The 21,913-nt window shown below is 39.9% G+C and overlaps 1 protein-coding gene across 4 annotated transcripts in view; it reads right to left on the reverse strand.

The window, feature by feature from the left end:
- LOC147025060 (uncharacterized) overlaps positions 1–21,913 on the reverse strand; it is a 42,132-nt gene that overhangs the window by 13,449 nt on the left and 6,770 nt on the right. For 2 of the 4 annotated variants that reach the window (XM_085885619.1, XM_085885618.1), the window contains 7 exons: positions 19,522–19,677; positions 13,001–13,031; positions 6,835–6,869; positions 6,648–6,752; positions 4,535–4,678; positions 4,420–4,448; positions 2,246–3,302 (listed from right to left, as the gene is read on the reverse strand). In XM_085885619.1, the coding sequence (XP_085741745.1) occupies positions 3,210–3,302; positions 4,420–4,448; positions 4,535–4,678; positions 6,648–6,752; positions 6,835–6,869; positions 13,001–13,031; positions 19,522–19,677 (593 nt within the window). In that variant the 3' untranslated portion in view covers positions 2,246–3,209. Of the gene's footprint in view, positions 1–2,245; positions 3,303–4,419; positions 4,449–4,534; positions 4,679–6,647; positions 6,753–6,834; positions 6,870–13,000; positions 13,032–19,521; positions 19,678–21,913 lie in introns of those variants that run through there. The other 2 variants (XR_015059328.1, XR_015059329.1) reach the window with 1 other exon arrangement.

Genomic DNA, 21,913 nt, shown 5'->3' on the forward strand with positions numbered 1-21,913 from the left:
CTCTCTGCTCGAACTGTAGTGCTCCGAGGGATGGGCTTGGATGAACGTAATGCGCGAATTCCCCTGTAAGCGGGACGAGAATCACCTGTCCACAGGTGATGCTCTACCCCCTCACAGATTCCTTGCACATAGGCCTCCTTGTCCACCCTCAGTGCATGTACAGTTTTACGCCTCAGCTCCCTGAACAGCTCAGCTCTGCCATTCAGCCTGGCCCTGCGGCTCTGGTCAATGGTATCCAGTGTCCCTTGAGAGACAAAATTCTTCTTTGCCCTGCGGTGAGCTCCAAGGCATCCACCGGCAACATCAAGGACGGTGGTCTTGAAGGCGCTCCACAACTCTTCAGGACCCCCCAAAGCACCCAGACCCCCCAAGTGTCCACTCAGCCTGTTCGCAAACTCCTCAGCTACTCTCTCATCCCTGAGCTTGGCAACATCCAGCCTAGGCTGGGATGGTACCATTCTCCAGGATTTAAGGTGCAGCTTTAGAGTTGCTACAACAAGCCTGTGGTCAGTATTGAGGAACTGAACACTCCGGTAGACCCTGCAGTTCTGGATCATCCTTCAGCGACCATCAACAAGGACATGGTCAATCTCCTTTGCCACACCGCCAGCGTTGGAATACCAAGTCCAGCGATGAGCTTGTGGGCGCTGAAACCATGAACCAGCCACCCTAAGTCCATGACTTCTTGCAAAGTCAAGGAACTTAGTGCCATTCTGGTTTATAGTTCCTGACCCATGGGGACCAACACACGCCTCATAACCGTCCCTATCAGTTCCAGTCGATGCATTGAAATCCCCCAAGACTAGAAGTGTATCTCGTCTGGGGCACTGATCAACCACAGACTCGAGTGTGGCGTAGAATGCATCCTTCACGGTGAGATCACTCGCCTCAGTCGGAGCATAAACAGAGACCAGGGAAATGACACCTAAGGAGTGACGAATCCTTAATCTCATAATACGCTCGTTGACCAGTGTTACCTCAATTATCATTGGGGTCAGCTTATTGGACACAGCTACAGCAACTCCTTGGGTATGGTAACCATCAGAGCGACCAGACCAATAGTAGGTGTAACCACCCACCATTATCTCGCCGCAATCCGGTCTCCGAACCTCAGAGAGAGCTGCAATCCCGATGTCCAAACGCTTGAGCTCAGATGATAACAGAGACAGGTGATCATCCTCTCTTCGGGATAGGACATTCCAGGCACCCACCCGAAGGGAACGCCTCAGGTTAACCCAAGGAGACCGCCGTCTGGTGGACGACACCTCAGCACCACTCCGACACACTCTCCCGCAATCTGACCCAGGGATGTTACCCCGTGGTTTCCCTCCTTTCAAAGATTGGGGGTCCCGAAGGCTTTGCCCCAATCCCATCATCCGGTGAGCTGCCCTGCGAAGGGAAGCTGCACAGGAGGTACTCCCACGGAGTGGGTTTTCAGATTTTTTTTGCGTTTTTGCGTTTTGCGGAATGAAGGGTTTTACAGTGGCCGGAGTGCAAATCCTGCCACCAACCTCCTAATAAGAAGTGACCCAACTGCAGGAGGACGTCCGCAGACACAGTTGGGCACTAGATATGGATGGCCGTTGGCTCACAAGGAGCTCCTCCGCCCTTTGACAGGTTTTGTTTTTAATCCTGCTGGGTGTCCATATCCAAACACCCTCCGCACCAGAAAACCTGGTGGGGGAAACGGTTTAGTCGCCGACAACCCGACTAACCCTCCATAACCAGAACCTGAAAGGTTACCGCTCAAATAGACACCCTGATGCCCACCAGAAGACGATGATAATGATAACAAGGAGTTTATACACTCAGTCCGCAACTTTTTGGGTGGTACGAGGAATAGATCTGTGTAACATGAAAGCTAAATGTTGAACAGTTTTTGAAATATTAGTCCACAAGTCAAGTTACAGAGATGGTTGCCATGGCAACATCATTCAGCCAATCACCGTGGTGATCTAATCAGGTTGAGATAATGTCACAAGGAATAGATATCTGCAATATGAAAGCTAATTGTTCAACGGTTGTCAGAGGGGCGGGGGACAATGGTCATGATAATAATAATAATAATAAAAATAGGACCAATAATAATGCAGTAATAAAAAGGATAATAATAATAACAATAAGAGATGCCACAATAAAGATTCACAGTTTATTGTTTACCATCACCAAACAAAAATAACCACCACCCGAAGAGTGACATATATATATATATATATATATATATATATATATATATATATATATATATATATATATATATATATATATATATATACATACATACAATATTTCTGAAAATAAACCCTTGATAACTATTGGTATCTAAAGAATGATATTTATTACAAATGGTAATAACATTACGAAAGCTATTGATACGATTGTTATCGACAAGACTAGAATGTACAGAGGCAATGTACTGATGAACCATGAAAAGCTAGCAGTAAACTATGTGGTGGAATAATCATTAAATTAAACATACATTATCCTTTTTGAAACATAAATACAAAAAAAAAAAAAATAACTTACATTTGGTTGTTTATACCTCAATCAAATGGTCAATTTATAAACATGAGAAATGATTCATGTTACTGAAAGGTGGTGTTTTAAAAGGTTTAGAGTCAGCCCATAAGTCTCAGAAGCTTTCAATTGGAATCTTGTTCCGATAAATATACCAATTGTGATTAGATTTTAAATGATGCCTTGGCAAGCTCAGACAAGTAAATATAAGAACAGTAAGGGATAAAATGGTCATTTGGGTCTATCATGCCTTTCAAATCCCCTTACAAGTACTTTTAGAACAGGCAGTTGAATCCATCCCATCATGTCTGCAGTTGTAGAGTTGTAGATAGAGCTGTGAGTTACAAGCTAGACGCAGTTTCGATCGATCGAAGTTCAAAAAAGGACTTTCATGAGAAGTTGCTTAAAGACAGTATTGCACCAATCTGTTCATAAATATGACCGCACATGATTGCACAACATCCAAAAAAGATACAACTTGGTGAACCATTGTTTTTTTTTTGTTTGTTTGTTTTTACAATAGACCATTGTTTTTTTTTCTAATTATTTACAAATCCCTTACTATGTCTTTGCATGTACATCCAAATATGTTCTATAATGATTTTAAAATGCAAAACCTGTTAATTACAGTAAGAAAAACAGAAGAAGAGAATTTGCACATTTTACAAGCAGGACCAAAAACAAAGGATCGTCTAAGCACAAAATGATGTCTCATTCGAGGCATTGTGATCGTTCGTCATCTTGTAGTCTATTTCTGCGTAGACCAATTCATCCGATGCATCTTCCTGCACACAGAAAATTTATAAATTGCAGTTTTCCATTCGTTTTTATTCAACTAATAAACATGCACTTTACTCAGTTGTGTTGACGTTCAGCTAAACCGACCTGCAATTCATGGAGCAGTGCTTATGTTTCCGACAAAGGATGTCCTCATCTTAAAGTTTTTAGCTTATACTAGCAGAGACCCCCAGAAATTCCATATCATGTAATATGTGACTTCAAGTACTGAACTTCCCCCCCCCACCCCCTTTTCTCCCAAAGGCCTCAACATCCTCTCTCAATTCTCTGTCCCCGAACAACCCTCCACCCCAACTCTCTACCCTCCCCTCCCCTTTTCTTCTTCAAGTCCTCAACCACCCTAACCCCACCCCCAAGTCCTCAACCCTACTACCCACCCTCAAGTCTTCAAACCCTCTCCCAACCCCAAGCCCTCAACTCCTTTCCCCCAAACTCTCTGTCCCCTTTCTGCCATCCACTCCCCATACTTGTTCAAGTTCTCAACACCTCAACCTCACTCTCCCGACTCAACCTCACATAAATGGCAAATGGGTTTGAACCTGGGTTCCCCATATCATGTACCAGGGATTGAGGTGGGAATGTGAAGCAGGCCAATCTGAGTTTTAAAGTAAAATACTAAATAAACAAGAATAAGTCTGCTATTACTTTATTGACCCCAATTAATCCCATCTTGACGTGGGGTCAGCTGCCCAAGTTTACCCTCTCGACATCTCTCTATTTCGAGCATCCTCTCTATGTGCACCCCCACTTCTATCATGTCCCTCTCCACCACTTTCTTCCACCTCATTTTTGGTCTCACCTTTCTCCTGCCAACTGCATCCATATCACAACCCCCCCCACACTAACCACATCCTCCTCCTCCCTTCTGAGCACATGCCCCAACCTACATAGACCTGCCTGCCATGCCTTTCACTCATGGATGTGAACCGAAAACCAGAATCAATGTGAAATGAAAATTACTGGCAATTATATGGCATTGATAATTATTCACCACATGGACGTTTGTTTGAAAACTTTCTGTGATTTCCTTCAATTTTGTGCTGAGTATACTGACTATTGATGAAGTTCAATAACCTTGTGCAGTTTTGTTTAATTCAAACTCACCATCAGGTTTTCTTGATATTTGGGTAATTCTGCAGGGAGAAGATGAAAAATCATTGTAAAGTAAAAAAAATAATTTGCAAACGGAAATATATCATTAAGTTCAGCAAGAACCTACCTGAAATGGTTTTCGTCGAACACCGGAAGGAATTGGGAAGTTTTGTAGAAACACATGCGTAAATGCAATCTTGGTACTCAGCATCACCTGCACATCCCATTGGTCCTGCACCGTCTCCCTGATTCCTATGAACCTGAATTTGTGCTGCACAATAGAGATATTCATAGTCTCCTTACTTTTGATCCAGAAATTAAAGGTGCTTCAATGCTCTGCTTCTTAACACCTCATAATGGATCATTAAACATCAAGTGAATTTTAAAGACATTTTCATTTCTTATGAATATTCTTACCGAGAGCCCCAAATTGCTGTTATTTTTTAGTCCTCTATCGATTTCACTGGAGGAGACTATAGGTTTTCTCTTCGAGCTGTCCGTCCATCCCACCTGTGGTTTTTCAGACTTTTTTCCCCCATACCTTTTAACGTATTCAACTGAAACTTGGTACCTGGCTTTATTGTGTTAAGTAACAGAACAAGTTCGAGTTTCAGGGTGTTCCATCATTTTTTTGCAGTTATTCCCTTTTCAGACTTTGAAAATTTCACATCGGTAGGGGGCACGTATGGCAAAGCAATTCTCGCTCTTGTTTAAACTAATTTGGCGATCACAGTGACTCTCATAACATGCACATTTATACATAAGCAATAGTGATAAAACGAATGCTTCAGTGGTACTATTCCTCCATGTGTCAACAATGTTGACCCAACATGTCATTGGATAAACTGAGTTTGGCTGTTTAGTATTTCAATCTGTGTCATTAGCTCATGGTGCTGGGATCAAATGTAACCCTATTGACTGTAATGTTGATTTGTTCTTTGTTCATCAAATGTCCTCAAATCATGTGAAAGCAAGGCGATGTCTCGTAATGTCTTTGATATTTGTTACCCCGTGCATGCGCTGTCTACACACATCAGTTTATGATCGAGGAACGACTCAATTTTAAATTGAGTGTTATATTTTGAACATGAATAGGAAGACAAGTCTGTCGTTTTACCATATGTCGGCCCTGAATTCGTCCCGATCACGCATGCACAGAGAGGAGTGAGATTTTAGTCTTTTTGGCTGCCTGACGGTGAAACAAAATTGAAAATTGTTTCAAAGAGGAAACATACAGGTTTTTAAGGATGTCATAAAGGACACAAACAACAGGCACGAAAAGCTAATGTAATATGTTAAAGAATGTGGTGTATTAAAACACTTACTTCATCAACGGCGGGAAACTTCCGGAATTTATTTTTTCAACGACCGTTAAAATCGTTATTTTATTTCAATTTAATTATACACGTGATCACTGTCGAACACAAATCGCCTTTTTGACACTTTCAAAGCCCTTCCGTTTATCAGAACTTGGGCAAAATATAACGGAATTTTATGTCATCACGACAAATCAAATTTTCCACTCGTAGACCCCACCCAATGTGTTCTATGAACTCTCAACTTTGATGATATACAAAATCCCCCATTAGTTGTAGGTTGCTGTAAAAAAATTTAAATCGAGGTGTATGTGTCCTAAAAACAAAATGATTGGTTTTGAGTTTATAAGAGTTGAGTTTATAAGTTGAGTTTATAAGAGTTGAGTTTATATAAGAGAATGAGTTTATAAGAAACAATCTGATGAAAATCTAAAGGTCATGGCATTCCTCAAAAAGACCTGACTTGGAACCATGAGAGTTTGTTTAGGTCCTTTGGTCCACATTTTGTTGTAATTTTACCGATGGTCCAAAAGCTACAATTTCTATGAATCTCAGAGAAGTGTTTATGTAACTTGCTGCCAGCAAATTTCTAGTTGACTCGAGACATCACATGCACTTGAATTGTGTCTTAAATCAATATATATATATATATATATATATATATATATATATATATATATATATATATATATATATATATATATATATATATATATATATATATATATATATATATATATATATATATATATATTTGTAAACAAGGTTAATATGTATACATTTAAATATTAAGAACAAAATGGGTGCTTAACCAAAGGTAAAATGTAAGCTCCACACTTCTGGCCACACCTTCCAGGAAAGTAATGTTAACAACCACGCCAACCACTAACACCAGGCATGTACAGACGACTCTCAAACGCTTACCTTGCTTTGCTTTTGCGTCGTTCCTGACTTGTCCAGAGCTGCGTGTTTTGTTATTGGCATAAACTGAATCACTGACATACAGTGGGTTTTCATGCTGCTGTCGACCTGTCATACAAAAAAGTTACATCAACGGCTTCTTTAATACCATAACTAATTTTGATGCTAAATGTTTCACAAAGTTTATTACCTTCCACGTTGGTCATTTTCACGGCAACAGTGGCACTAAAAGATGAAAGAAAAAAAAAACACCAGCACATTTAGTACAAGCAGTGAGTAGTTTGCAAAGGTGTGAATCAGATGGTTTTAAGTAGTTTATCTTCGATGCCATGTGTATATGATGTAAACAAGAGAAATGGTGAGGGGGTTTGTTACCCCTGAACAAAACAGTTTGAAGAGAGTACGAGAGGACAGAGGTACTGCCGTGGACTGATGAGAAAAGGAAAATGAGGTTGTACCAAGAGCAGAGAAAGGGGAGAGGTACAAATTAAATTATTGAGACATCACATATGGAGTGCAAGTTCTCAAGAAGCTGGCTTCACAGTAGAGCATGTAGGGAGCAGGCTCATTCAGTGCACTTAAGGACGTCAGAAAGTTCGCCAGGTTGTTCAAATTAGGATGTCACACACAACATTACATTCGCTATTCCATAACGTTCACAAACTCTATCTTTAGCCAAATTTTTCAGATTAAATCAGGAAAAGCATTTTATAAATACCAACTGTGTTTTCCACATCTTCATCTCACAGGACATGAATGATTTCACTAATCAACACATTTTTCAAAAACTTTACATTGTACTAATGTGTACATAGGAGTACATCATGATTGCGATTTAATATTGAGTTAACATGCATTGATAGGATTCATAACAAATATAAATCCTACAACCCATACAATTGGAGAATCGATCAACTTTACAGAGGTTCTGATTCTGAGATCCTTTGAGGCCAAACACGATCTTCTCTGCTCCGAGAGGCTGTCTTCAAAGCAGAGGATGCCTGTTTTGCAGTATGGTATTTCACATCTTTCATCATTTTTTTTCTGTACAAAGTCAAGGCTCGTGGAAGAGCTAGAACATAGAACGGATCACGACTAAACAGAACAAAATGGACAGTAGAAAGAGAGGTGGGGGACAAAGAGTACGGTTCAGACATAAAAGAGGGATGCTTGGACAAACAAGGGATGTGGGGAGGAATGAGATGCATGGGGTTGACAAGCTGGATTACGAAGCAAACTTTCAGAGAGGAATGGCTAAAAATTTGGATAGAGGTGAGCTTGGGGAGGTGGATTAATGTATGTGGATGAAATCATGGTTTTGGATGTTGGGAGGGGGGGGATGATTTGAGATAGTGGTGAACAGCCGTCTTGAAGACCTGGAAGGAAGAGCAACATTGAAGAGAATGTGGAAGTTGATTCAACAAGTGAGAAAAAAGAAGAACAAATGAGTGGAGGTGAGCAGTGATTCAGGATTTAGGTCGTTTCATCAGAAAAGGGTTGATGGTGGACCATGTGAGCCCTGCAGACACCTGTAGGGGGGTGGAAAAGCTCTGAAAGAGCAGAAGGTACAAGACCCGAAAGGAAGCAGTAGAAGTCAAAGAGACCACCGACCTGTCTGCAATGGCAAAGTGCTAGACCCATAGACCCAGCTTCATTGTGGGAGATCCCAATGATCTTGAAGGCTTTGGTTTCCATGGCGTCCAGCTGAGGAACGTGTGAGGCATTGCTTTATTGGTGCAACGTGATTGATTTAATGTATTTTCCTTTCTCATTGAATGCCTTTACATGTGCTTTTGTACTGGTTTGGTGTGTGCTGGTCCAGGCTGCATGCTCTTGTGGGCCTTGTTCAGGTTTGCTAAATGTTTCCTCCTCTTCATCTTTTCCTGTTTGTTCAATTCTCTTGCTTGTTGTCCGACTGTGCCACTGTCGGTGGTTACCTTTTTTCCTTGTCAATCACCTTGCTATTCCATGAGCCGCAATTTTGTTGAAAATTTTTTTCAAAAGGGGAATGCTCCAAATTATAGTCAGAATTGTCATTACGATGAAACTTTTGAAAGTTCCTCTTGTTCCACCACCAACTTACACAAGTGAGGCTATAGGTTAATGTGGCTCTACCTGCAATGCCTGCTTGAAACAAAATCGATATTGCAAAATTCAGAACACTCTCACCAACTAAAATATATACTTGCTGAAAATCTGAATATATGAATTGACAAGAGTTATTTCGTTTTTGTTTACACAGCTTTGCAGATGGAGCATTGTTTATTATGCTACATATTGGCATTATGTTCCTACAAATACATCGCAATTTGGTGATTTATAATCAAATATAACCATTTGAATATAGGCCACCATGATTGTTTCATATACAGTCCAACGCTATGAACATTGTAAAAAAAAAGGCTTGCTGTTAAGCAACAGAATGCTACCATATTTGTGAGAACTCGTCAGTCTGCATCGACGGAAAAGAAAAACAATGGAGTAATAAGTAATTAAATAATGGAGTAATTAATAATTTGTGTTTTTAGTTTTAGTTTATCCTCCTCGTGCCATTATGCGCAGGAGGCTGCAAAGACAGTTACATTTGCTTGGGGTTAAAATTATGGATAGGACGCCACTTCAACTTTATGGGGTAGTAACTGATAAGAACATGTATCCGCCATGGCAAACAAGGTGTGGCTGACTTTCAGAAAGTTAATTCTTTGTCAAAGGAAAAAAAAAAGGACCGATGCGACGCAAAGCGAGCGCACGAGACTACAAAGACAGTTACATTTGCTTGGGGTTAAAATCATGGATAGGACGCCATTTCACTTTATGGGGTAGTAACTGATAAGAACATGTATCCGCCATGGCAAACAAGGTGTGGCTGACTTTCGGAAAGTTAATTCTTTGTCAAAGGAAAAAAAAGGGCTGATGCGACGCAAAGCAAGCGCACGAGGCTACAAAGACAGTTACATTTGCTTGGGGTTAAAATCATGGATAGGACGCCATTTCAACTTTATGGGGTAGTAACTGATAAGAACATGTATCCGCCATGGCAAACAAGGTGTGGCTGACTTTCGGAAAATTAATTCTTTGTCAAAGGAAAAAAAAAAGAGCCAATGCGACGCAAAGCGAAAAAGGCCTAAAAATGGACCCCCCCCCCCTTCTAATGAAAGGGTAAGGTTCAAAATGTCAGCCACACCTTTATCACTCATCAACCTCCAGTTCACATACATTGATCATAAGCATATTGTCAACATCAAGTACAATATGGCACTAAAAAGGTTTGACACAACACTCATAGCACTTTGCATTACTTTCTGACCCTCATTGTAACTGATGCAGTGACCTGTAAAGATAGACCATGAGGAATTGCTGTAATAACAGCTCAAATCTTCTCATCTATTGATTCATGTTCATCATATTCGTTCCATAGACTGTACACGGCTGTAACCTTCTCTTTTCCCCTCATTTTTGTTTTTAATAAATAAAACCAAAAGTATGTCGACATGTCTCTATGTCTGGTAACTCCTCCGAGACTCTAACACCGATAGACACCAAATTTTCAGGGCATACTCAGGGTGTATATACTACATATTCAGGGCATATACTTAGGTTTTCCACAAAATAGTTTTCCCCCCAAAATTTTTTATTTAATCTTTTGATTTTTTTGTCGGATTTCTCATTGATGTTATTATTTGGATTATTTTCCATTGTGGATGACCAGTCCCATCACTTTGGCATTAACTACTCTGAGTACAAGAACCATAGATATAGAGGATGAGAAACACCTATTATGCATGTATGAGCCAAATTATTACTGTCTTTCTCTCATTAGAGGTCAAATGAGCAACCGGATGACGTGACATCGCGTAATCGCAATGTTGTGATTTGCAATATACATGATAATAGACTATATCTTTTTTCAGCAAGTAATGTGGTAACTCCACCCACCAGGAGGGTGGTGACTCTGCTATTATACAATAATGTGATTAGAGGAGATAGGAATACAGGTAGGAGACGGATCGGGGCAGGTTTCATGCAGAGATGGGGATGTCAAAATTTCACGGTATTGGCACACATAATAAATAAACTTGGACCATTGTACCATACTCGTTACAGAGCATCGGTGCTGCAGAATCAGTGTATTGACAAGGGCTACATTGGATGGTTTGCCATTGCCTCCACAGTGTTGTTTTGTCCATGCCCTATTCTAATAAATGCTGAACATCAAGCAAGTAAGCAGCATATTCCTTATATATTTTTTTTAATATAAAATCTTTGGTATGACTCAGCCAAGGTTTAACCATTAGGCCACTATACTGGCATACATAATAAACAGATAGGTCCGAATAGGAAAGCATATGCTCATCAATGGATTTAGCTAATGCAATAGAATCAATCAAAGGAACGAATAAAGCAATGCTCTAACTCAAATAGGATGTTCACTCAAATGCAAATTTACATGTTGTATCTCAGGGTCCCCACATGAGCCAGTGCACTTGCCCAAACCCCATAACATATTCGTATGTATCAATGATATGAAAGACAAATTAAACTTCAGCGCGTAAGTACAGTTCTGTAAACGAATGATGTATTTTTTTTTTAAATGAACACCAAATTACAATAAAGAAGAAACGAGGACAAATTTGATGGCATGATAGTAGAGGTGACACTTTTTCCTTAATTTCACGTCATTTATATTGAGCTCAATGGTGAACATATGTTGAAGATGTTATTTTGCCATCTGGACCCACTCAGTGTTACCGCTCCAGGCTTGGCATTCGGATTTTAATTACTATTGAAAGTTTCAGCACCGATGAAATGTCGCATTCAACCATCTTCGTAAAAGCACTTTTGGACGTTCGATAAAACGTTGGCATGCTATCCATATACCGTGAAACCTCACCAATCTAGACGAAATGGGGGGGGGGGGAGGGGGTGTATGGATGAGCCGAAAGTCCTGACTATCCGAAAGAAATACGTAAAATTGTATAATATGCATTAAACAAACGAAAACGTCACAATCATCCACTGCAAAACTTGGGATGCCTAAATGCACAGCGAGGCTTTCAGCAGCAGATTGAAGCTCAATGCCATGAACACCAACACCACTTGAACGTTGTTGTACATACCACTTGCAAACAGCTCGTTGCAGTTGTATATCCTTCGGCTGTTTCGAAGTCATTATTGTTGACTCATTACTCCCAGCACTGACATCAAATTTTAAAGCAAACTGCTTTATTACCTCCACCACTGAAGGTGGATGGAGGTTATGTTTTTACTCTTGTTTGTTTGTCTGTCTGCCTGTCTATCTCTCTGTCTGTGAGTAGAATATCCCAAAAAGTATTGGATGAGTTGTGACAAAACTCGGTGGACAGGTCGGGTGTGTGACAAGGACGAATTGATTCGATGTTGCTGAAGATCCTGATGCGGATGCGGATCTGAGAAGTTTTTTTAATTCTGTGTTTGTTTTTCTTCGTATCAGATACTGTTTGTTTAGATATGTCAAACACTTCCACGATCTTTGTTCCAACCACACCACTTTCAAGTTTCTCTATTTTTAACTTGTCTGCAACATTTATAGACACATTTCCTTTTTTCCTTCACTCTTTCCTTTCTTTGGACGCACTTTAAACACTTTATTTGGCACTAAAGGTTAGAAAATAGAAAAGTTTCTCAGAGCCCCACACCGCTCAGCAGATAAGCACCAGCTGACACCACGAAGTCACGTCAGGCCAGCAGCTACCGGGTGGACTGGTACGGATATTATCCGAAGTCCGTACAAGAAGGGTCTGGACTGGCGAGGTATCATTGTGTAAATGTAAACTACCAAAAAGTTCCTGTCTATTAATCAACTTCACCTTGTTTGTTGAGCACATTAAATATGGCTGCAGTCGACAATAATGGGATGTGCTGAAAGTGCACAAAGCTATTCAACAAATGTGGGGCAATGGACACGAAGTAGTAAGTTAGTACCGGGTTCATTGTTACTCTGCCCTCTGGAGAGGCCCGTCCATTGCCAATTGCCATCCTCTGTAATGGATTGATCTTGATCTCCATCTCGATCAAGTCCAGGTAAAATGTGCTTTATTATTTTGTTTTGTGGAATTGCTTTTTTCATCAGTCCATCATCGACGTGAGTTCGCAGAGGCTCCGAGTAGAGCTCAGTGTACATAGAATTAGCACAAGCGATGGACCTGAGATTTAATTGTGGACGGCGAAATAAAACAGCATTCGGTACAACTGAGTAAATAGAATACTATTCCGTGAATGTGATAACTCCAACTAAATAAAGGATATTATTTTTTTATTGTAGCATTCAAATCAGCACAGGTGGTCGAGAGACTCGATTCTCAGACAAACGTTTTTACCTTGTGTTCGCAAGTCTTTTTCTCTTGGGCCCTGCAAAGCAGAAAAGCATACATTACAAGTCCAAATTTGAAGCTAAAGGAATTTTCTCTTTGAGTACTCACTCATATCACATTCTGTAATAGCATTTGCATAATATAGAGTACATCTCAAATAAATAAAACAATCTTCGTGCCATAAATATGTATTTAATATGTTGTGAAAACAACACGCCTCAGAGCAAGAAGGTTGACCTTCATTAGTATGTTACGTACTGGTCAATGATTCCACTTCTAAGGATAAATAACACGAATACATCATCATCATCGCTGTATGATACTACTTGAAGATCGAATGACGGTTCTATAAAACCAGTCTCTTGGTAAGGGTTATGTTAGGTGGTTTGCTATTGCCTTCCTAGTAATCTGTCAGGACAGGAATTTGGAATATCACTGGCGATAACTCGCTGACTTTTCGTGAAAAACACCAGGGAATCTTTAACGTCCGCCAAGAAGCAATGTTGGAAGACGGGTCCTCCGTCCCCATGTCCTGCCAGTTGACAACACACACATTGATGACTCGCTCTGCATGCGAAACACCATGACGATGCCTTAAAGCTGGGTCGAGATTCAAACCCAGCTTCGAGAGTTAGGGTTAGTGTTAGGGTTAGGGTTAGGGTTAGGCTAACAGCTTTGATGTGCATCCATCAAAGCTATCCCATCAGTCCTAAATACATATTGTCATATAAACAACAAAGCTTCCATTTATCACACAAAATAAATTTTCAGTTTATTTTCGATCAAAAAGAAATTAATATTATTCTGAGGATAACTTGCGCATCAATCAATTAGGCTTAGAAGTAAAGAAAATAACGATGGTGAAGGGGACACCAAAAAAATGTTTTCTCAAGAGAACCGACATTGCACAAGAAAAAAAAAAAACTTACAGAAATATATTTTACTCGGCAGTCGGAAAATGCATTTTCCAGGAAGTTGATTCCACTCAAGATAAATTTCCCAAATGATGATCAAGACAAAAACAACAGCAAATAAGCTTCACAATTATTTGTTTTGCATGATATGACTGTTTTTGATTCAAACACATTCGATGATGCGTACAACAGGTGAGATGAATACGATGCTGATATTAGGAATCAAATTTTGGTTTATTATGCCCCGGGCACAACGGATCGTATGAAATTTTGTCGTGGTAGACCCATAAAATATTTGTCATGGCCAGATCTTGCAACATGCCCGAAATCTATTTCCAGTGGTCACAAGGGCGACGATACATTAAAGATGGTTTGGCGATGGGAATGCGACAGAAAAAAAAAGATATGTCCTGGGTGTGTCGCAAGTCAGTCGTGCGACAGTCGTGGGACCATCATGAGTTGTCGGGCATTGTCAAGGGGCTGTTTTTCACGTGATCAGGTCGTGGTTCACTCGTGGGATGCACTTGCGACAGCCATGCGACAGTCGTGGGATGCGTGTGCGACAATCGTGGTTCTCTCGTGGGATGCGCGTGCGACAGTCGTGCGACAGTCGTGGGATGCGTGTGCGACAGTCGTGGTTCACTCGTGGGATGCGCGTGTGACAGTCGTGCGACAGTCGTGGTTCACTCGTGGGATGCGCGTGCGACAGTCCTGCGACGGTCATGCGGCAGTCGTAAGATTGTTTGACTAAATAAATTTATTCTGGTACCCAGGACAAGATATTTATCGCACGACAGTCGCAAGACATAGATAGCACAAAAAATGGTCGATCAAAAAAGGTGCATGTCCAATTTTGCCTCACAACGGCAAGACGATGCCACGATGCTCACAATTTCGTAGGACTGTCCTTGCGACGACCCCCGATGACCCACGATTTGCCCAAATTTTCTGTCGTGTCGTGGCACAAATGCGTCGTGGGTTCGTTGTGACCAAGCCATTACAGTCAGCACAGGGGAAGGATCGAGGCTTGAAATCAACAGCAAAGAGAAAATGGGGAAAAGGTCATAAGTTATATCTGGACGATTCATTCGTGAATAAATTAAGGAAATTAAATACATATTGTATAGATTGTAGGCTATATTAAGAGATATTCGACGGTAGTAATTTGATAATTATCTTGCCATACAGTTTTTTGAAAATCCATATAAGGACACCCCTTCTCGGGAAATACATTTTCATTATCCAATTTACTATTGAATCTTAGTATCGTTAAAATGAACCGGAGTTGGTCATGTCATGCTTTGAGGATCTGCTTTGAGTCTGCGTGCTACTCATCGTTTTTGGCCTTATCTATATATTAATTCTCTGATCTGGATCCGGATCCGGATCTTCACCAAAATTGAACCAATTCGTCCTTTTCACATACCCAACCTGTTCACCAAGTTTCATCCGAATCCATGCACAGCTTTTTTGAGATATCGTGCAGTATATTGTTTTTTGGTCCCCATCTCTCAATGGCGAAGAATTGGAGCATCTGCTTTGAGTCTGGCAGGTCAGTGGTTCAAACCCCTGCCGAGTTTTACCAAAGACTTAAGAAACGGAACGTGCTGCTTCCTTGCTTGACGCTCAGCATTCAAAGGATAGAACATGGCAAACAATGCTGGGAAGGCAATTGCAAACCACCCAGTATAACCCTTGCCAAGAAACTGCTTCAGCAGCACTAACACTCTGTAAAGAGTATGGTACACGTTTGTTATCATTAAACGTTAATCTTAAAAAGAGGTTTAAAACAAAATTTAGTTGTATGTAATTTACTTGGGGAATGGTACTGGTACGAAATGAGAGAGCTCATTGAGTAATTTTTTCTGGGACTCTATATAAACCTCTATCGAGGATTTAAAAGGCAGGAGTATCCTTTTTGGGGGGGGGGGGACTGTTTCTTCCCAGGCACCCCCTTATCATGGGGACTAGATACAACCCAGGGAAAGATTTTATGAGAAAATCTCTCAAGAGCAAGCATTGCATGCTCTGAATTGTTTCCTGAGTTAACTGTCTCATTGAATATCAATCTTTCATTGAGCATTTGTTGTGAATTGTAATTTCTCAACATCCGGTCTGCATTGTGTTTTTGCTTGAGATTTAGGTTCGTATCGTATTGAATGCGTATTGGGCCAGGATTCAATTGGGAGTTTGGCCCGCAGGCAGCTTGATGCTTGACTATATCGCTGATGGTGTGCCCCTTGTATGTTAGGGCAGGGATTCTGAATTTGTTCAGGATGCCGGAGATAATTTCACGACTCTTCATTGAAGGATACCCTGCAATCTTTAACGTCCTCCAATTTATAATAGCGGACAGATCGTAGGCTTAACCTCCTCCCGAGGAATGGAATACTTTGGGATTCAACACTCTGCCTGAAAAGCACCAACCAAACAGTTTGTAGCTGGCCCAATAATCAAAGCGATATTAGACAGCTCAAAAGTAATCGCACAGCGACCTCTGGACAATCTTCTCAAGAACCAATTTGACATTAATAAGCTCTGTCCATGTTGCATTTATTATTTGAGATTTTGAGACGTATTATTATTATTTGAGTATTATTTGAGATGTTTCGGGAATATGCAATTACAGTGAAGTTAAAATGTAAAAAGAACAGCAAGATTGTAGAGATATTGAGAGAAGCTTAAAATGCGGAAAGCTATTTCTCGACCCAGGTACAGGTGGTGGTGACCACCAAGTTTCAAGGTGACCATAAGTGGTGACCCTGGTGTTTCGCATGCAAGGTGGAAACATCTATGTGTGTGCCGTCCATCGGAAGGATGTGAAGCTGGGGGTTCCATCTTCCAGCATTGGTCCTTGATGGACGAGAAATATCTCCTTCGGTGTCTTTCACAAAAAGTCGGCAAGTTATCTCCACCACTCTGAATAAATTCCAAATTCCTGAAACTTTCTGTTGAACGTCAAGCCTGGCTGGCCTGTTCGTGAGACTTAAACCAAAAACATTCCCCAACTGATCCCACAAGATGGTGGGAATAATTAGGATTGTTAAAGAAGTAGTCATAGTAGTAGTAGTAGGTGGGAACTCCAGTACAAGTTCAAGACACGAGCAAAAGCGAATGAATAAACTCGGCAAAAAGACCCCTCAAAATGGATGTCGCAAATTAAAGTATATTGAATGCTTTAACAACATAAATGTAGGGAATAAATGTCTGGATTTCAGAACCACTGTAATCAGAGAGAATTTAATTTTTCATTATGAGAAGGAGAAGGTTGAAATTGGTCGAGGATGATCAAAATCAAAACCAAGAGAGATTGCTGGGATGCAATAAACAAGGGTACTTCTTTAGAAGAAACGACATGAAATGTACCAGTGGCAGAAACGTATCTTTCGTTAACGACTCTTGAAGGGTAAAAACAGTAAGAAAAGACAATTAATTAAAGAAACATCAATACCTTGATATACTCGATAATTTACAGGGAATGATTCTTAACCGATATATCAGAGCAGATGAGGCTCATGATATATCACACTTTTAAAGAGCTTGTTAAATCTCAGGCAAGGGAAGAGAGGCCAAAAAATAGCAAATGTAGCAGCAATATGCAAAGTCTTATTCCGATTCTGATGTACCATACTATGTGAGAGAGCGTCGATGCTGCCAAAGCAGTTTCTTTGCAATGGTTACACTGGGTGGGTTGCCATTGCCTTCCCCAGCAGTAAGTTATGGCATGAATTTTGAAATTTGTTCACCTTCAGGGTGATAGCTCGCCTACTCTTTCCAAAAGACACCGTGAGATCTTTAACGAAGGACAGCACATCCAAAGGATGGCACAGACATTGATGAATCATCCTGCCTGTAGGACACCGGACTGACAGTTTATAGTTGGATCTGGATTCAAACCCAGGCGAGACAGCTTAGAGGCAGGTGCGCGTACTTCTAGGCCATCCTACCAGCCAAGCCGAACATGGAAGGGGAATAATGAAAAGGGAAATAGCGCTCTTTAAAGGTGAAAATTATTCCCCAAAGCCGATGTAGCATGTTTCACGTGTCAACTGTGATATAAAATAGTGGAGAATGTGAACTGTTTCGTTGATATCATTAATTGATCGATGATGAGTCCTCATATAAAAAAGGGGTAGGATAACTATAGTTAGTTAAATCTTGGTGGTATAGAAAAACCATATGAGCCAGTAATGAAGGATTCAACAGGAAAGCATCCATAAAAGGGTTCGTTTATGAATAACAAATTGGTTTATGAAAGTTAGGTCGAGGTTATCAATGAAAACAAATATTATCAATGTATACCAAAAACAATATCTAGCACAATATCTCAAAAGGTTATATAGATGGATTTGGATAAAACTTGGTGGACAGGTTGGAAGTGTCACAACCTGTCGAATCGATTCAATTCAGGTGAAGATCCGAAACCGGATTCAGACGTCATAATTATTTATTTTTAAACTGATTCTTAGACATTGTTTTTTTAAAAAATTTTAACCGATTCTTCACCATTGAGTGAGGAGGGCCAAAAACAATACAGAGCATGATATCCGAAAAAGTTATGGAAGGATGCGGATGAAATTTGGTCAATGAGCTGGTTCGATGACAAGAACAAGACAATTAAATTTTAGTTCAAATCCAAATCCAGATCCGGCCTATCAATGGGATGCAAAACGTAAACGAATCAGCCTGGCAGAGGTATGCGCTCCACCGAGTGGCCGTTCTCGTTTACTTTATAGCAATGACTGATGTCACGTTTGGCTTATTCAGATAGAATATTTACATCCTGTATGATATGGAAGTGGGTGAGGGAACGTTGTGTGTTATAAATTGAGATTCAACCAATTTTGTTTGATTCAGAAACCTTAAATCTGTTCATTATTCGCACAATAATCATTGCAAATAAACATCTCTTATTCTTTCTTAAGTCATTATCTTCTACACAAGGCTCGAAGCACCCCACCACTTGCTTGTCGATATATGACTTTGCTATGTTTTGTAATATTATTGCAGTTTTCCACTGCAGTCGACTGCAGTGATGAGATGATATTAATGATATGAATAACCAGTGTTATTGGTGCGAAAAATACAGTTTTAAGTTTTTGAGTGTCACGTGGTGTCTGATTTAATTGTATTATCAAATCGTTTTTTGTACTTGGAAACATTTGAAGTCACTGGTGTAGATGTTTTAAAGTGGGGGAAAAAACATCACTAATACGGTAAAATGATTTTGGGTGCATTTGGATATAACTTTGTTAAAACAAGAAGAGTGTCTTCATAATTTCATGAACAACCGAACAAATATAATCCTACTGTTAATTTCCAATTGGTCACTTGCTGTGACACCAATATAAATTTTTATTACTGACCCTTGGTACCAAAAAGCTCCATATATCGAACAGAATGTTTCAAATGGAGCACCTCGCCACAATTAGAACATTTAAATTGTATCAGATGTGGCAATAAATGCGAATTGTTGCTTCAGCTTGCTGGATCAATGACAGAAAACATCATTTGTATTTTTGCCACATCCATTCCCACCCGGGTAAGAATTCCATGCGGGTAGGGGCAACTTGCTCGTATCAATCAATGTATCGCTCCGGTTGATTCACTTACCCTTGATGCTGCTCTTGCACCAACAAAGTGTTACAATTCCAATGATCAACAAGGTAGAAGTGGTCCCAGCCAGGATTGGTATTAATAGATTGGTTTTCTCTCCACGAGAAGCATTTGGATATTCTGTTGGTTTTGTTTGAATGGTTGTACTGATTCCTGCAACAAAGATAGTGTGAACTCAGTGGTGGAGGCCATGAATATTGAAAGTGTGAACGAGTGAACGTTCACACTTTCGAGTGAACACGCTCATAACAAGTGAACGTTTTACTGACTAACAAAAAAAACAATCCCACACAGATCACCCGCCCTTGCAAAAATGTGGAAATATCTGCTCTGGGAATCGAACCTACACCAATAAAGGCAATGAATCAAAGTTTTACCAACCACACCACCAATTCATTCTTAAAAATTAGTGCATTGAAACATATTTTTATATATATATATATATATATATATATATATATATATATATATATATATATATATATATATATATATATATATATATATATATACACATATATCTTCATATGTGTATATATGTATATATGTATATATATATATATATATATATATATATATATATATATATATATATATATATATGAATGGTGCGTGTGCATGCCTGGGGTTGGTGCTGCATCCGCATGCCTGGTGTTGGCTTAATCGTTAGAGTGGTGGGCTTGGGATCCTGGGATCCTGAGTTTGAATCACACTTGGCTGTTGAATTAATACCAGCTGGGGTTGACTGCCTCTCATCCTTCCGAGGTCGGCAAAAAGAGTGCCAGCTTGCTGTTTTCTTGTGTCGGAGTGGTGACCCGTCCAGGATTGTGCCCAATAGCCAAGGAGACTGCTTAGGCAGCACCAACGCTCTGCACAGAGTATGGCCCCAATGGATGGATGGATGCATGCTCGGTGAAGCCCGGCTTTAAAGTTAAATGGATCCTTTATGGTGTGCAACGACAGCCTGACCAACCATTCTTTATCACCCATTTAATTGGAGTGTTGCATGATTGCTTAAGCCACTTGCCAAGCACCCATTGTCGATAGTGGTACCGCGCTACGTCATTCTGAGCAAATCTTTCACTCTCTTTTGATGGATGCATGGATGGATGCTTTTGCTGTAACACTTTCATGGATGCTTTTGCTGTAACACTTCAGAGTGAGTGGATTGTGCTCCATCACCCTGAACAAGTGGTTCATGCTCTGTTACCCTGAGCGAGTGATTCCTGCTCTGTTACCCTGAGCGAGTTGTTCTCAAAAATAACACCTGATTTCCAAGCCGTTTGCTGTAGTAATGTGTTTTCTAAATTACCGAGCCAAATTTTTTTCCACCCTTCCACACATAGCTGTTAAAGAGGAAAAATGTTTCCCTGAAACGTCCACAAAAATGCAACGCTGTTTTTCAGTGAAAGCTACTCAAGGTTTCTGGGTTGTCTGCAGAAAGTACTGTAGTTGATAATCACACTGACTCCAACCTGCGGATTCCCAAAAAATTGCCGATATCGGCCAAACGTGTGTGTGCGTGTGTGTGTGCGTGTGTGTGTGCGTGTGTGTGTGTGTGTGTGTGTGTGTGCGTGTGTGTGTGTGTGTGTGTGTGTGCGTGTGTGTGTGTTGTTCATTACGCATAATATATTATTCCTGTTAATTCCCCTCGCCCCAACCCTCTCTCCCATCCTTGCTCTACTCCCTCCCAATACAGTGCAGTACCCTAATCCCGCATCTATATCTATATATATATATATATATATATATATATATATATATATATATATATATATATATATATATAGATATATATATATATATATATATATATATATATATATATATATATATATATATCTATATATATATATATATATATATAGATATATCTATATATATATATATATATATATATATATATATATATATATCTATATATATATATATATATATATATATATATATCTATATATATATATATATCTATATATATATATATCTATATATATATATATATATATATATATATATATATATCTCTCTCTCTCTCTCTCTCTCTCTCTCTCTCTCTCTCTCTCTCTCTCTCTCTCTCTCTCTCTCTCTCTCTCTCTCTCTCTCTCTCTCTCTCTCTGTCTCTCTGTCTCTCTGTCTCTCTGTCTCTCTCTCTCTCTCTCTGTTCATCTCCAGACGTGACCAGACTGTGTTCGCCTCCGGACACGTATGGGCGGTGTTCATGTCTGGACGGGAGTTTGTCTCCGGGCCTTGTTTATAGGATGACCATAAGAAAATTGATTTCAGATGTTATTTTGTTTTCATCTTCACTCTTATTCTATTCAGAATCATTTTGATGAGATGATATGAATCGTAATTAACACTCCACCACACTTCTGCCTTCCCTTCCTCT

The sequence above is a fragment of the Eptatretus burgeri genome, chromosome 6, assembly GCF_056783735.1.
Source record: "Eptatretus burgeri isolate ZD-2024b chromosome 6, Ebu_testis_v1, whole genome shotgun sequence".
Classification (NCBI taxonomy): Eukaryota; Metazoa; Chordata; class Myxini; order Myxiniformes; family Myxinidae; genus Eptatretus; species Eptatretus burgeri.